This window comes from Saccopteryx bilineata, chromosome 6, assembly GCF_036850765.1.
Source record: "Saccopteryx bilineata isolate mSacBil1 chromosome 6, mSacBil1_pri_phased_curated, whole genome shotgun sequence".
NCBI classification, from domain to species: domain Eukaryota; kingdom Metazoa; phylum Chordata; class Mammalia; order Chiroptera; family Emballonuridae; genus Saccopteryx; species Saccopteryx bilineata.
Genome location: NC_089495.1, coordinates 206,285,189 through 206,300,798, shown reverse-complemented (window position 1 = coordinate 206,300,798; position 15,610 = coordinate 206,285,189). Strand labels below are relative to the sequence as shown.

The 15,610-nt window shown below is 50.3% G+C and overlaps 1 protein-coding gene across 1 annotated transcript in view; it reads left to right on the top strand.

Moving 5' to 3' along the window:
* NSFL1C (NSFL1 cofactor) overlaps positions 1 to 15,610 on the top strand; it is a 30,072-nt gene that overhangs the window by 6,968 nt on the left and 7,494 nt on the right. The window contains exons 3-6 of the mRNA XM_066236014.1: positions 9,808 to 9,882; positions 13,157 to 13,322; positions 13,872 to 13,964; positions 15,367 to 15,476. Coding sequence (XP_066092111.1) covers positions 9,808 to 9,882; positions 13,157 to 13,322; positions 13,872 to 13,964; positions 15,367 to 15,476 — 444 coding nt within the window. The remainder of the gene's footprint in view (positions 1 to 9,807; positions 9,883 to 13,156; positions 13,323 to 13,871; positions 13,965 to 15,366; positions 15,477 to 15,610) is intronic.

Genomic DNA, 15,610 nt, shown 5'->3' with positions numbered 1-15,610 from the left:
CAGCGCTGTCCTTGTCCAGCTGTGGGGCCGGGCACTGTGGGCTGCAGCGCTGTCCTTGTCCAGCTGTGGGGCCGGGCACTGTGGGCTGCAGCGCTGTCCTTGTCCAGCTGTGGGGCCGGGCACTGTGGGCTGCAGCGCTGTCCTTGTCCAGCTGTGGGGCCGGGCACTGTGGGCTGCAGCGCTGTCCTTGTCCAGCTGTGGGGCCGGGCACTGTGGGCTGCAGCGCTGTCCTTGTCCAGCTGTGGGGCCGGGCACTGTGGGCTGCAGCGCTGTCCTTGTCCAGCTGTGGGGCCGGGCACTGTGGGCTGCAGCGCTGTCCTTGTCCAGCTGTGGGGCCGGGCACTGTGGGCTGCAGCGCTGTCCTTGTCCAGCTGTGGGGCCGGGCACTGTGGGCTGCAGCGCTGTCCTTGTCCAGCTGTGGGGCCGGGCACTGTGGGCTGCAGCGCTGTCCTTGTCCAGCTGTGGGGCCGGGCACTGTGGGCTGCAGCGCTGTCCTTGTCCAGCTGTGGGGCCGGGCACTGTGGGCTGCAGCGCTGTCCTTGTCCAGCTGTGGGGCCGGGCACTGTGGGCTGCAGCGCTGTCCTTGTCCAGCTGTGGGGCCGGGCACTGTGGGCTGCAGCGCTGTCCTTGTCCAGCTGTGGGGCCGGGCACTGTGGGCTGCAGCGCTGTCCTTGTCCAGCTGTGGGGCCGGGACACTGTGGGCTGCAGCGCTGTCCTTGTCCAGCTGTGGGGCCGGGACACTGTGGGCTGCAGCGCTGTCCTTGTCCAGCTGTGGGGCCGGGCACTGTGGGCTGCAGCGCTGTCCTTGTCCAGCTGTGGGGCCGGGGCACTGTGGGCTGCAGCGCTGTCCTTGTCCAGCTGCGGGGCCGGGGCTCTGTGGGCTGCAGCGCTGTCCTTGTCCAGCTGCGGGGCCGGGGCACTGTGGGCTGCAGCGCTGTCCTTGTCCAGCTGCGGGGCCGGGGCACTGTGGGCTGCAGCGCTGTCCTTGTCCAGCTGCGGGGCCGGGGCTCTGTGGGCTGCAGCGCTGTCCTTGTCCAGCTGTGGGGCCGGGCACTGTGGGCTGCAGCGCTGTCCTTGTCCAGCTGTGGGGCCGGGCACTGTGGGCTGCAGCGCTGTCCTTGTCCAGCTGTGGGGCCGGGCACTGTGGGCTGCAGCGCTGTCCTTGTCCAGCTGTGGGGCCGGGACACTGTGGGCTGCAGCGCTGTCCTTGTCCAGCTGTGGGGCCGGGGCACTGTGGGCTGCAGCGCTGTCCTTGTCCAGCTGTGGGGCCGGGGCACTGTGGGCTGCAGCGCTGTCCTTGTCCAGCTGTGGGGCCGGGACACTGTGGGCTGCAGCGCTGTCCTTGTCCAGCTGTGGGGCCGGGCACTGTGGGCTGCAGCGCTGTCCTTGTCCAGCTGTGGGGCTGGGGACACTGTGGGCTGCAGCGCTGTCCTTGTCCAGCTGCGGGGCCGGGGCACTGTGGGCTGCAGCGCTGTCCTTGTCCAGAAGATGCTGCCGGCATTCTCCGAAGCCAGCCTTGCTGCCACCTCAGAGGAGTTTCGTGTGGGGCCTGCTTCCCCTCCCTGTTTGACCAGGCCTGGCCTGGCCGCTGCAGGACACTTACCTGCCCCCGGGCTCGCCTGGCCCCACTGTCACCTTCTCAGATCATTTTCGTATCATCACTGCTGCCATGAGCGACAATTAGTGAGTTCTTCCTTTGACTCTAGAACAAGGGTTCTTCGTGCGGAGGCCCCGAGCCCCTTGCAGAGAACTGTGCATTGACTGCAGGCAGGTCCACCAGGCACCTGACGTTGTCGGTAAAGACTTGTTTATACGTTGTACCTTTTCTGGCAAGTAAATCCATCGCGCTTGTCGGGTTCGCAGAGGCCTGCAGGAGAGGAAAGGTTAGTCATTGCTGTGGGAGAAAGTCTAAACTCCTCAGTAGTAATAGCTGTCCTTTATCGAGCACTTACCAAGTGCCCGGCACTGGGTCACGTCCTCACACAGGTATCTCTCAGTCCTCACACTGCCCTGTGAGGTGGGTACTGTTGTTATGCCCATTTCACAGATGAGGACACTGAGGCTGGCATCTTCCCAAGGTCACACAGCTAATGACACAAGGCGTTCAGTGCAGATCTGTTTCTGCTTCCAGCCTTCGGCCAGAATGATGTGCTGCCTCTCCTTGTGGACATTCAGGGTCCTCCAGCGTGTGCCTTGAACCTGCCATCCTAATCTCAACCCCTTTATCTTATTTCTTAAATCTTTATTTTCACCACACTGGTATCTCAATTTGGCCTTATTTTTGTTCTTCCTCTTTTGGTTGAGCCTCTCACTGGAGTGGGCACGCCCACTCTTGCTTTCGGCCTGCCCAGACCCCCTGCCTCCTCAGGGTAGCCCCACCCCACTTTCTTCCGGGCGTGGTACCCCAGCCCCCAGGCAGCGGGCCACAGTCCTCCTCAGACCCCAGCCACAGCTTCTGTGACCCGTGTCCTCCTCGTGCTGCTCGGTGACACCTCGACTGTTTGTCATGAACTCTCCTCCTGACGTCTAACTTAAGTCTTTTCTCCGTAAGTAAATCATCCGTTCCTGGAAGTGGGAGGGCTGGTATTTGAGGGCAGCCACCTCTGTCTGGCTCTGCCAGGCACCTGTGTTCTCTCCTTACAGCGCAGTGGCTGTGCAGCAGGCAGGGTGCTCCCCTCACAGGCCAGGGTGCTGAGGGGGTTGAGGAAGTCACAGTTGCCGTTAGGCCAGTTTCAGGCCCCCGTCTGTCTAAGTAGAAGGCTACTTGTTCAGCAGCCCCTGTCCCAGCGCCTAGCACAGGGGCGACCAAGAGGTAGCAGTGTCGTTTCTGTCTGTCTGTCGTCTAACAAAACAATACTGTTTGAGAATTTCAGAGACTGCCATTGTCTGATTCTCTAAAACTATACTGTCCGATATGGTGGACACTAGTCTCATGTGGCTGTTGAATTACAATTAAATATTTGCACTTAGCCACATTTCAGATGCTCAGTAGCCACATATGACTAATGGTTTCCATATTGGACCATCTGCACTTCGGAAAATGTGTCCTGACAGAGGACTTTTGTGCCACTTCAGGGAGCCAGAATAACCTGGGAGATAGAGTTTTGCCCATTTGTGGGAGACACAGACAAAATATTCTGAAATTGGCAGTGTCCCCAGGACATTCCTGCAGTTCAGGTGACTCTCAGCAGTGCTTGAAACGTGCCACACCAGGCTTCACCACCCGACCAGGCACAGAAAGCCTGAGGTTGGTGCTAGGATTGTCTCCATGTTCACGCGAGAAAACGAAGGCTTAGGAACGTCATTAGCATGCCCCAGATCCCAGGGCGGGGGCTCAGTGGGACCAGACCCAGGTATGTGACACCAGTCTGTGTTAGGAGCTGTCCGAGTCCAGGTGTGGGAACTTCTGGGGAATGGGTCAGACCCATAGCCAGGGCCCGTGGTTTGCTCAGTCAAGTGTGCACATGTGTATCTGAAGGTGAGAACAGCAGAGAGAACCTTTCTTGAACCACATCACGTGGCACATCAAGGAGTGCCCAGGAGGTCGCCCTCAGCTGACTCCAGCAGGGACTGTGTGTCTCATCAGTTGGTCTTTGTGCTCCCATTCCAGTGGGTGGGACCTCAAGCCTGTTCCGACCCCTGAGCTGAGCTTTCTTCCTAGTAAACAACTCTTCTCTGTCTAGCCCCCTTGCCCCCACATCATACAGAAGCTACTGTTTTCTCCTAAGAAATACAGAAAACATTTTTATAAAATGTGTGTCCTGTGATCCTTGACAAAGTAAGATCATTCCTTGAGGACAAATCTATCTTTTTTTTAATTTCCCACTTTTTTATTATTAATTTTAATGGGATGACATTGATAAGTCAGGGTACATATGTTCAGAGAAAACATCTCCAGGTTATTTTGACATTTGATTATGTTGCATACCCATCACCCAAAGTCAAATTGTCTTCCGTCACCTTCTAACTGGTTTTCTTTGTGCCCGCCCCCAACCTCCATGTCTCTGAGTCTCATTCCATACATGTCCCGACTATGTATGGAATCATATAGTTCTTAGTTTTTTCTGATTTACTTATTTCACTCAGTATAATGTTATCAAGGTCCATCCATGTTGTTATAAATCACTGGTAGTCAACCTAGTCCCTACCACCCACTAGTGGGTGTTCCAGCTTTCATGGTGGGCAGTAGCGGAGCAACCAAAGTATAAATATAAAGATAATTTAACTATAGTAAGTTGTTTTATAAAGATTTATTCTGCCAAACTTAGCAGAATTCCAACATAAAGTACTTGGTGAGTAATTATTATTATATGCTTTAACTTGCTGTAACTCTGCTTTATAAATTTTATAAAGTAAAGTTACTTCCCTACTTTGTAAATCACCATGACTGTGGAACCGGTGGGCGGTTAGAAAATTTTACTACTAACAGAGATAAAAAAGTGGGCAGTAGGTATAGAAAGGTTGACTGACCCTGTTGTAAATGATCTGATGTCATCATTTCTTATGGCTGACTAGTATTTCGTAGTATATATCAGGGGTCGGGAACCTATGGCTTGTGAGCCAGATGTGGCTCTTTTGATGACTGCATCTGGCTCACAGACAAATCTTTAATTAAAAAATTAGTAACATTAAAAATATAAAACATTCTCGTGTGTTACAATCCATTCATTTCCTACCGCTCATATTCATGGTTGCGGGTGGCTGGAGCCAATCACAGCTGTCCTCCGGGATAACACCAAATTTTTATTGGATAATGCCTAAGGTACATAGATCGCTGTGAGGTCAGGAAGTAAACTTCCCTCCTTTTAATCAAGTAGTCAGCTAACTAATTGCAGAAACCCTTTTGATGAAGATGGCTAAAAAAAAAAGATAAGTAGTATCGTACTTTTCAGCAGGAATGGACAGAGGAATTTGCCTTTGTGGAGAGAGCAGGTTCTGCAGTGTGTCTAATATGCAATGATAAAATTGCATCGATGAAACAGTCAAATATAAAGCAGCACTCTGACACACGCCATACTACATTTGCATCGAAATATCCAGCGGGAGACAGCAGGAAGAAAGCATGTCAAGAGCTACTACTGTGCAGAGTGCAAGCTAGTCAGCAGCAACTCTGTGTTTGGACCCAACAAGGTGACTGGAATCCGGCTAGCTTTGCTGGTGCTTTAGCAACTCTGAGAAATGGAAAGCTGTTCACAGATGGGGAGTATGCCAAAACATTCATGCTTGATGTTGCCAATGAACTTTTTGATGACTTTTCGGATAAAGACAAGATAATCAAACGAATAAAAGACATGTCAGCAAGAACTGTTCACGATCATACCATCATGCTGGCAAATCAAACTGAGGCAACACAAGTGAAGGACATAAATGCAGCACCATTCTTTTCTCTCGCTTTGGATGAGTCAACAGATGTAAGCCATTTATCCCAGTTCAGCATGATTGCAAGGTATGCTGTCGGTGACACACTACGTGAGGAAAGTCTTGCTGTTTTGCCTATGAGAGAGACAACAAGAGGGGAGGATTTATTCAAGTCTTTCTCTGAGTTCGCTAAAGAAAAAAATCTACCGATGGATAAACTTATTTCGGTGTGTACTGATGGTGCTCCGTGCATGGTGGGGAAAAACAGGATTCGTAGTGCTTCTTCATGAACATGAAGAGACCCATCCTAAGTTTACACTGCATCCTACATCAGGAGGCGCTTTGTGCTCAGATGTGTGGTGAGCAGCTTGGTGAGGTGATGTCGCTGGTCATTCGGGTGGTCAACTTTATTGTTGCCCGAGCTTTAAATGATCGCCAGTTTAAAACACTGCTGGATGAAGTTGGGAATAATTATCCTGGTCTGCTTCTGCACAGCAATGTGCGTTGGTTGTCAAGAGGGAAGGTGCTCAGCCATTTCACGGCTTGTCTGAGCGAAATCGGACTTTTCTTGAAATGAAAAACGTCAAGCATCCTGAGTTAGCTAACACTGAGTGGCTCCTGAAGTTCTACTATCTCGTGGACATGACTGAACATCTGAACCAGCTCAATTTGAAAATGCAAAGCGTTGGAAATACAGTCTTATCCCTTCAACAAGCAGTGTTTGCATTTGAAAACAAGCTGGAACTCTTCATTGTGGACGTTGAAACAGGTTGTTTACTACACTTTGAAAAACTGGGAGAGTTTAAAGATGCATGCACAGCAAGTGACCCTGCTCAACATCTTGATCTCCAGCAGCTAGCCGGCTTCACATCTAATCTCCTGCAGTCATTCAAAGCGCTCTTTGGAGAATTTCGTGAGTGCACTCGTCTTTTTAAGTTCATCACCCATCCACACGTGTGTGCAGTGGACAGCGCCAACCTGAGTTATATCCCCAGTGTCTCCATCAGAGATTTTGAGCTACAAGCTGCTGACCTGAAGGCCTCAGACATGTGGGTGAATAAGTTCAAGTCACTGAATGAAGATTTGGAAAGACTTGCACGACAGCAAGCAGAGTTGGTGAGCAAACACAAGTGGGGAGAAATGAAAAAACTTCAACCCGCAGACCAGCTGATTGTCAAAACTTGGAACACGTTTCCCGTCACATACCACACACTGCAGCGTGTGAGTATTGCTGTACTGACAATGTTTGGCTCTACGTATGCATGTGAGCAGTCTTTCTCACATCTAAAGAACGTTAAGACCAACCTACAATCACATTGAACTGATGGAAGTCTCAACGCCTGCATGAAGCTTAACCTCAGCATGTATCAACCAGACTACAAAGCCATCAGCAAAACCATGCAGCACCAGAAGTCACATTAATGGTAAGAAGTACTTTATTCATCATTGGTTAGCAACAGCATAACAATGTTATTAAAAAGAATTCAGAGACTTACTGTACTTTAAAAGTGTTGGTCTTACATAAAATGCACACATTTACTTGTCGTTAGTGTTAAACATATTGTATGGCTCTCACAGAATTACATTTTAAAATATGTGGCGTTCATGGCTCTCTCAGCCAAAAAGGTTCCCGACCCCTGGTATATATGTACCAAAGCTTTTTAATCCACTCAGCCACTGACGGACACTTGGGCTGTTTCCAGATCTTCGTTATTGTGAACAATGCTGCCATAAACATGGGGGTGTATGTCTCCTTTTAAAATAGTGCTTGGGGTATATTCCTAAAAGTGGGATAGCTGGGTCAAAAGGCAGTTCGATTTTCAGTTTTTTGAGGAATCTCCATACTGTTTTCCACAGTGGCTGCACCAGTCTGCATTCCCACCAGCAGTGCAGGAGGTTTCCCTTTTCTCCACATCCTCGCCAGCACTTATTCTGTGTTGTTTTGTTGACGAGAGTCATTCTGACAAGTATGAGGTGGTATCTCATTGTGGTTTTAATTTGCATTTCTCTAATGATTAGTGATGTTGAGCATTTCTTCATATGCCTATTGGCCATCTGTATGTCCTCTTTGGAGAAGTGTCTATTCATTTCTTTTGCCCATTTTTTGATTGGATTGTTTGTCTTGTCTTCCTGGTCTTGAGATTTACAAGTTCTTTATAAATTTTGGTTATTAACCCCTTATCAGACGTATTGTCAAATATGTTCTCCCATTGTGTAGTTTGTCTTTTTATTCTGTTCTTATTGACTTTAGCTGTGCAAAAACTTTTTAGTTTGATATAGTCCCATTTGTTTATCCTGTCTTTTGTTTCACTTGCCCGTAGAGATAAATCAGCAAATATATTGCTGCGAGAGATGTCGGAGAGCTTACTGCCTATATTTTCTTCTAAGATGCTTATGAGTTCATGACTTACATTTAAGTCTTTTATCCATTTTGAGTTTATTTTTGTGAATGGTGTAAGTTGTTGGTCTATTTTCATTTTTTTGCAGGTAGCTGTTCAATTTTCCCATCACCGTTTGTTAAAGAGGCTGTCTTTACTCCATTGTATGCTATTTCCACCCTTGTCGAATATCAATTGTCCATAAAGGTGCGGGTTTATTTCTGGGTTCTCTATTCTGTTCCATTGATCTACATGCCTGTTCTTATGCCAGTACCAAGCTGTTTTGAGTACAGTGGCCTTGTGGTATAACTTGATATCAGGAAGTATGATACCTCCCACTTTATTCTTCTTTTTCAAGATTGCTGAGGCTATTCGTGTTCTTTTTTGGTTCCATATGAATTTTTGGAATATGTGTTCAAATCTTTGAAGTATGTCATTGATATTTTAATTGGTATTGCATTGAATTTATAAATTGCTTTGGGTAATATAGACATTTTAATGATGTTTATTCTTCTTAATCATGAGTACAGTATATGTTTCTACTTGTTTGTATCTTTCTTGATTTCTTTTATCAATGTTATATAATTTTCCGAGTACAAGTCTTTAGTCTCCTTGGTTAAGTTTATTCCCTAGGTACTTTATTTTTTTGGTTGTAATTGTGAAGGGGATTGTTTCCTTAATTTCTCTTTCTGACTGTTCATTGTTGGTGTATAAAAATGCCTCTGATTTCTGAGTATTGATTTTATATCCTGTCACTTTGCTGAATTCATTTATCAGGTCCAGTAGCTTTTTGACTGAGACTTTAGGGTTTTCTATATACAATATCATATCATCTGCAAATAATGATAGTTTTACTTCTTCTTTTCCAACTTGAATGCCTTTTATTTCTTCTTGTCTGATTGCTGTGGCTAGGACTTCCAGGACTATGTTGACTAAGAGTGGTGAAAGGGGGAACCCCTGCCTTGTTCCTGATCTTAAGGGGATTGCTTTTAATTTTTGCCCATTGAGTATGATATTGGCTGTGGGTTTGTCAATGATGGCCTTTATCATGTTGAGGTATGTTCCCTGTATTCCCACTTTGCTGAGAGTTTTGATCATGAAAGAGTGCTGGGTTTTATCAAATGCTTTTTCTGCATCTATTGAGATTATCACGTGGTTTTTCTCCTTCCTTTTTTGTTTATGTGATGAATCACATTGATTGATTTGCAAATATTGTAGCAGCCTTGCCTCTCGAGAATAAATCCCACTTGAACTTTGAGGACAAATCTAAACTAGAAGAAGAAGTGGCAGTGTGAGAATGTCGGGGGAGGTAGCACCCCGGCCACTCTGCCTTCTTCCTAAACGCTGACAAATACTTCTCGACGCGGCTGTAGTGGAAGCAGACAGAGGCCTCCTTGCCCGCAGTTCATTTCGTTGCTCCATCTTGACAACTCGTCCTTCCTCCAGTGTGTGTGTCTTACTGACCTCGTGTGTGTGCGTGTGCATGTGCGTGTACGTGTGCTGCTGTCCCCGCCGGCCCCACCGCCCTCGATCCCACTGCCAGGCAGCCCCAGTTTTTCAAGGAAGCCGTCCTTGCTGTCCCCTACCCCCACTCAGAACGTGGCTCTGTGGTCACATGTCCCATGTGCTTCCCTCTGTCATAGCCCCTATTTCACAGTATGTAGTGGATGGTTTCCTGGCCAGAGTGCCGCCAGCCAGTGCGCAGCGCAGGGTGAGAACAGTGCGCGCTCATCTCTGTAGACCCACCGTCTCGTGCGGTGCCCAGCGCAGGCGTCCCTTCGGGGCTTACAAAGTAAATGGTGAGAATAGCTTTTCATTAGTTTTTAAAATAGTATAAACCTCATCTCATCCCCCCCTTCTAACTTATTCATTCCTGTGTGACCCTGAAGAAATAAATGCCACATTACCTTGCATGTAAACGTAGAGGTCAGCCCGCTTCCACACGGCCCTCTCTGGGCCCCACCAGAAAGGCTGTGACCCCAGTGTCCTCAGCGCCTTACCGGCTGGCGGTGGAGGGTCCCTTTCATGAACCCCCCCCCCGACGTCATTTTGCTCTTTTCTGTGTCCTCAGCGATAATAGGGTAACGTCCTTCAGAGACCTCATTCATGACCAAGACGAGGACGAGGACGAAGAGGAAGGCCAGAGGTGAGTCTCTCATGGAGGAGCGCTGTCATGAGACTAAGTCAGGTGTCCCCAAACTACTACGGCCCGTGGGCCGCATGAGGCCATTTATCCGCTCCCCGCCGCACTTCCGGAAAAGGCACCTCTTTCATTGGTGGTCAGTGACAGGAGCACTGTATGTGGCGGCCCTCCAACGGTCTGAGAGACAGTGAACTGGCCCCCTGTGTAAAAAGTTTGGGGACCCCTGGACTAAGTCATCTGGAAGGACCAGTGTCTAGTTAGCATTAGCGGTTACTGCTACACGTACGGCAACAGTCACCACTCCTCCCAGGGATAGCTCAGGAGTCATCCCGTCCCGTTACCACTGCTTTTATTTTGGGGTATTCTGAGTTTATTTATTTATTTATTTATTTATTTATTTTTCTGAAGCTGGAAACGGGGAAAGACAGACTCCCGCATGCTCCCAACCGGGATCCACCCGGCACACCCACCAGGGGCAACGCTCTGCCCACCAGGCAGCGATGCTCTGCCCCTCCGGGGTGTCGCTCTGCCGCGACCAGAGCCACTCTAGCGCCTGGGGCAGAGGCCAAGGAGCCATCCCCAGCGCCCGGGCCATCTTTGCTCCAATGGAGCCTTGGCTGCGGGAGGGGAAGAGAGAGACAGAGAGGAAGGAGGGGGGGTGGAGAAGCAAATGGGCGCTTCTATGTGCCCTGGCCGGGAATCGAATCCCGGTCCCCCGCATGCCAGGCCGACGCTCTACCGCTGAGCCAACCGGCCAGGGCCTGAGTTTATTTTTAATTGTCAGTATGTATTTTTTGAAGAAGATTATGGGAAGGGAGCAAATAAATAAGAAAAAAGTCATAATGTCTCCACTACCCAGAAGTAACCAGCTATCGATATTTTTGGTGTATTTCTTTCCGGCATTTTCTTTTTAATTAAAAAAGCAATACATCACATAACGAACAGTGTAAAAGGCTTATAAAGGTATATTCCCCTACTATGAGCACACATACCATTTGTGACTTTTAGGAGTGTTATAATGAAATTAGCGTTCACTGTAGAAAATACAGAATAGCTCAATGAAAAAATCCAACACCTATCCACCATTGGGCGTATTCCCACTTAGGTCTTGGTTCTGTGTATAAATAAACCATTTTAATTGTAGTTTACATGGTAATGGTCAAGTAGTTTTCTTTCTTTATGCCCTTAAAATTTTTCATGCTTATAATGCCTATAATAACAAAGAGACAGAATGTCCGACATTAGATTGTTTAATTTTTTTACCACTGTAAATGTCAGTGCTGTGAACATCTCTGTTTGTCTTTGACTACATTGCAATTATTTTTTTAGAATAGTTTCTAGAAATGAAAATTCATCCCCAGGTCAAGGGCATGGGTATTGTTAAGGCACTTGATCACGGGCTCCTAGACCGTAAGGCAAGGCTGAGTGACCCCCTAATAAAGGCCTTTCCGTCCATGACAGAACTTCCTCTGCCTGGAATGAGCAAGAGTGAACTGGCTGCGGCCTCATTTCACGGGCTTTGCTTTTCAGTGGACTCGGCCTCAGTCTTGGACATTCCCAGGGAACACTGCAGTAACCACTACAGAACCAGTTACCTCACTGTGGGCATCCTCGGGAAGTGGGCTGAGAACTTACATGCGTTCTGTTCTCTGATTTCATCCGTATACGCTTCATATTGCTCTGAGGCTTCTTAGATACACTCAAGATTCAAAATCAGGGGTCCCCAAACTACGGCCCACGATCCGCATGCGGCCCCCTGAGACTATTTATCCGGCCCCCACCGTACTTCCGGAAGGGACACCTCTTTCATTGGTGGTCAGTGAGAGGAGCACATTGACCATCTCATTAGCCAAAAGCAGGCCCATAGTTCCCATTGAAATACTGGTCAGTTTGTTGATTTAAATTTACTTGTTCTTTATTTTAAATATTGTATTTGTTCCCGTTTTGTTTTTTTACTTTAAAATAAGATATGTGCAGTGTGCATAGGGATTTGTTCATAGTTGTTTTTTTTTATAGTCCGGCCCTCCAATGGTCTGAGGGACAGTGAACTGGCCCCCAGTGTAAAAAGTTTGGGGACCCCTGCTCAAAATGTTAATTTCAGGGTTTCACACTCCTTGGGTGACAAGCAGTGTCATTAAGAATGTGGATGCCCAGCCCCTAAATGACCTCCTCATCCTCCCCCATCCCGTCCCATCCTCCAGATACAGACCTTCCTTTACTTCACATCCCGATTGCTTCCTTGGTCCTTCAGCATTTCAGACCTAATGCCACCGGTGGTGGTGTTCTTGTCACAGCCTGTGGCTTGGCTTTGCGTTCCTTAAAAATGCCAGGAAATAAAAGGCCGAGACCGATGTTCATAGGTTGATTCCCCCACCCTGGGACATGCGGCTGGCTTGACAGTGAGCAGAAGTAACACAGAAGCCGCTAGCCAGGCTGCGTGACCCCTGGTGCTCAGACCCAGGTAAAGAAGTGCTCCTTCATTGCTGGCCCGTGGCAGAGCCCCAGGAGGTGCCCTGACGCTTGTTTCTGAGCATCTGAGCTTTCCCAGTACCCTCTGCTCAGCACCCCCCGCGTTTGCCCCGAGAATGGCGAGGCGGGCGGGGCTTGGGAGGTCCTGGTGCTGTCGCCCCTCACTGTGTGCGTTACTCTGCTTGTTCTTTTGCATACATCTGCTGTTTGAACCTCCCGGCCCCGACTTAAGGAGCAGGTAGGTAGGGCATGTCGTCATTCCCTCCCGTTTCAGAGACACGGTGTGGGCCAGGGCCCTGCGCCGGCTCGACTCGCCAGGCTTGCTGGGCAGCCGAGCCCACGCGGGAGCCTGCCGCCCGCACTAACCACACCCCCACCACCATTAACCAGAGCCCCTAGTGCTAGCTGCTTCTGACTGACCGTGGTTGCTGTGTCCCGGAGAGGTGCCGGCCGCCGGCTGGTTAACTGCCGGTGGGGCTCTCCGGGGCTGCCGTGCTGTTGTGCATGCCTGGAATGCCCCTCACCTGACACACTCCTCCTCGTCCCCAAGGAGACACCCTTCTCAGGGAGCCTGGTCTGGCCTCCCCAGCACGGTGTCCCAAGGGCACCCCTTCTACTGACCTCTGTTGCTGTTCACATTGCATCGTGCCTGCCTGCCTCCTTACACGTGTCCCCAACTAGACAGCAAGTTCCTGGAAGGTGGGCGTCAGGCCCTTCGCCTCAGTGTGCTCACCAGCCCAGAGCCGGGCACATGCTCTGTCCGTGTCGTCCAGGCACGTTGGGTGTTAGATGTGTATGTTCTGCACAGGTTTTATGCTGGAGGCTCAGAGAGAAGTGGACAGCAGATCGTTGGGCCTCCCAGGAAGAGAAGTCCCAACGAGCTGGTGGATGATCTGTTCAAGGGTGCCAAGGAGCATGGAGCCGTCGCCGTGGAGCGGGTGCCCAAGAGCCCTGGGGAGACCAGCAAGCCGAGAGTGAGTGCAGAGGACCGTAGCCCCGTCTCTGTCCTGGGGCTCGGGTTCCAGGGCAGGAGAAGGAGGCGCTCCGCCCAGTGGGGACCGGGCGTCTGCCTTCCATGTGCTCACTACTCTCCTGCGCAGAAGAGCGGCACCGTCCCTCCCACCCTTCCCCGTGCGCCCAGACCTGTGGTCTGGGTTGGCCCTGCGCAGTTTAGGTGACCTGTCTAGTTGCGCTGACTCAGCGTTTTGCTTTGTTTTGTTTTAATTGACTTAATAGCCACCTCTTTTTCATGAGTTCTGGATTTCTATCTCTGAGAAAATAAAAAATTCTCTACTGCCGCTCTGTACACAGATTTCCGCACGGCCATGATTGACAGCTGGGAGCAGCGTTCCCCCTGCCGGCTCCCCCCAGTCTTGGGCACTGAGTGGTCAGGCACGGAGCTGGCACTGCAGCTGAGTTTGATACCCAGAGAAAGTGTATCTAGTCTTTAACTGGCTTTCAGTACATCGTTGTGTCGGGTAATCCCACAGCCGCTCAGGTGTTTATGCACTTGTCTCTTACAGCCGTTTGCAGGGGGCGGCTACCGCCTCGGGGCGGCGCCAGAGGAGGAGTCTGCCTACGTGGCAGGGGAGAGGCGGCGGCATTCCGGCCAGGACGTGAGTGTGTCCCCCTTCCTGGGGCAGCTTGGGAACCGCTGCAGGGTTTTGGAAGGCTTTGGTGGCATGTTATGCATGAACCAGCAGCTTCTGAAAGGCAAGAGACAGTGCCTGCCCTTGCTGTGGTCCGTGGACAGAGGCTCACCGGAGAATCAAAGGCAGCGCTCACCAGGCTGGGCAGGGGGCTCGTGAGAGGGCCAGGCAGGGGTGGTGACGGGTAAAGGACTGCACTGGCACTGTGTTGGCCCAGGCAGGGGGACAGTGTGTCTAGAACTCTCTGGTGAGATAAGCACAGCTAAAGAATTGGTTCTGGGTCTGGCTGGTGGACTCAGCGGTAGAGCATCGGCCAGGCTTGTAGATGTCCCTGGTTCAGTTCCCGGTCAAGGCACACAGGAGAAGCAGCCATCTGCTTCTCTACTTCTCCCCTTTTCTTTCTCTCTCTCTCTTCCTCTCCTGCACCCATGGCTCGAGTGGTTTGAGCAAGTTTGCCCCAGGTGCTAAAGTTGGCTTCATGGCCTCTCCTCAGGTGCTAAAATAGCTTGGTTGTTGAGCAACAGAGTAACACTCCAGATGTGCAGAGCATCATCCTGTAAGGGGCTAGCCGAGTGGATCCCAGTCAGGGTGCATGCGGGAGTCTGTCTCTGCCTCCCCTCCAACCCCACCTCTCACTTAATAAAAACGAAAAGAAAAATTGGGTCTGCAGACCACCCAAGGAGGCCTGACATGCAACTTTTAAAATTTTTTTCTTTTTATCATTCAGTCCTCTTGTTCCTGTGTAAGAGTCCGCCCTCCAGTAAGAGTAACTATATCGCATAAACAATTTTAAGGTCATTTAATATTAATGCCATAAACTTTTTATATAATCTTGTCACCATTAGCTTCTGTAACGTGCTTGTTTTCAACCATTTTGGGTTTTATTCCAAAATAAAGTCAGGTAAAAAGAAAACAGGAATTGAATCCACCAGAGGCAGCAACTGCTAATCGGGTGCTGTGTAGCTCCCGGGCCTTCCCAGTGCATAGATGCCTGGGGTGTTGTGGATATTTTGACGACTGCACCGTAGTCTGTGCGCAGTGGAGCACAGCCGCATGCCGGGTGCTCCAGCAGCTCTCCAGGGGAGGGAGCCACAGCTGCCATTGGCCACCTGCTCAGAGCCACTCAGCCCACAGCAGCAGAATGAGGGCACAGATCAGGCCTGCGTCTGTCCAAGCGCGCTCCCTCACCTGTGCCGGGTCCTCCTCTCCTGTCAGTGGGCTGGGCGATCTCACGGGGCGTTTGTACTTGTCTGTGTGTCATTGACGGCCCAGTGACACGGTAAGAGCCCACGGGCCTGCAGACACACAGCGGCACGCTTGCTGGGCCCCTGGCAGCGTGTGGCTGCCAGCTCACCTCCTGCTGTCACAGGTCCATGTGGTGCTGAAGCTCTGGAAAAGCGGCTTCAGCCTGGACAATGGCGACCTCAGAAGCTACCAGGACCCATCTAACACCCAGTTCCTGGAGTCCATCCGCAGAGGGTGAGCGGGAAGACCCTCCTGCGGGTCCCGAGGCGGCGTGAGGGGCAGCTGGGGAGGACGAGGCCGATCTGGACGTCCCCGTTTAGGCCGCGAGCATCCGTGTGCAGGTTTGGCGTGTGGAGGTGCAGACTCAT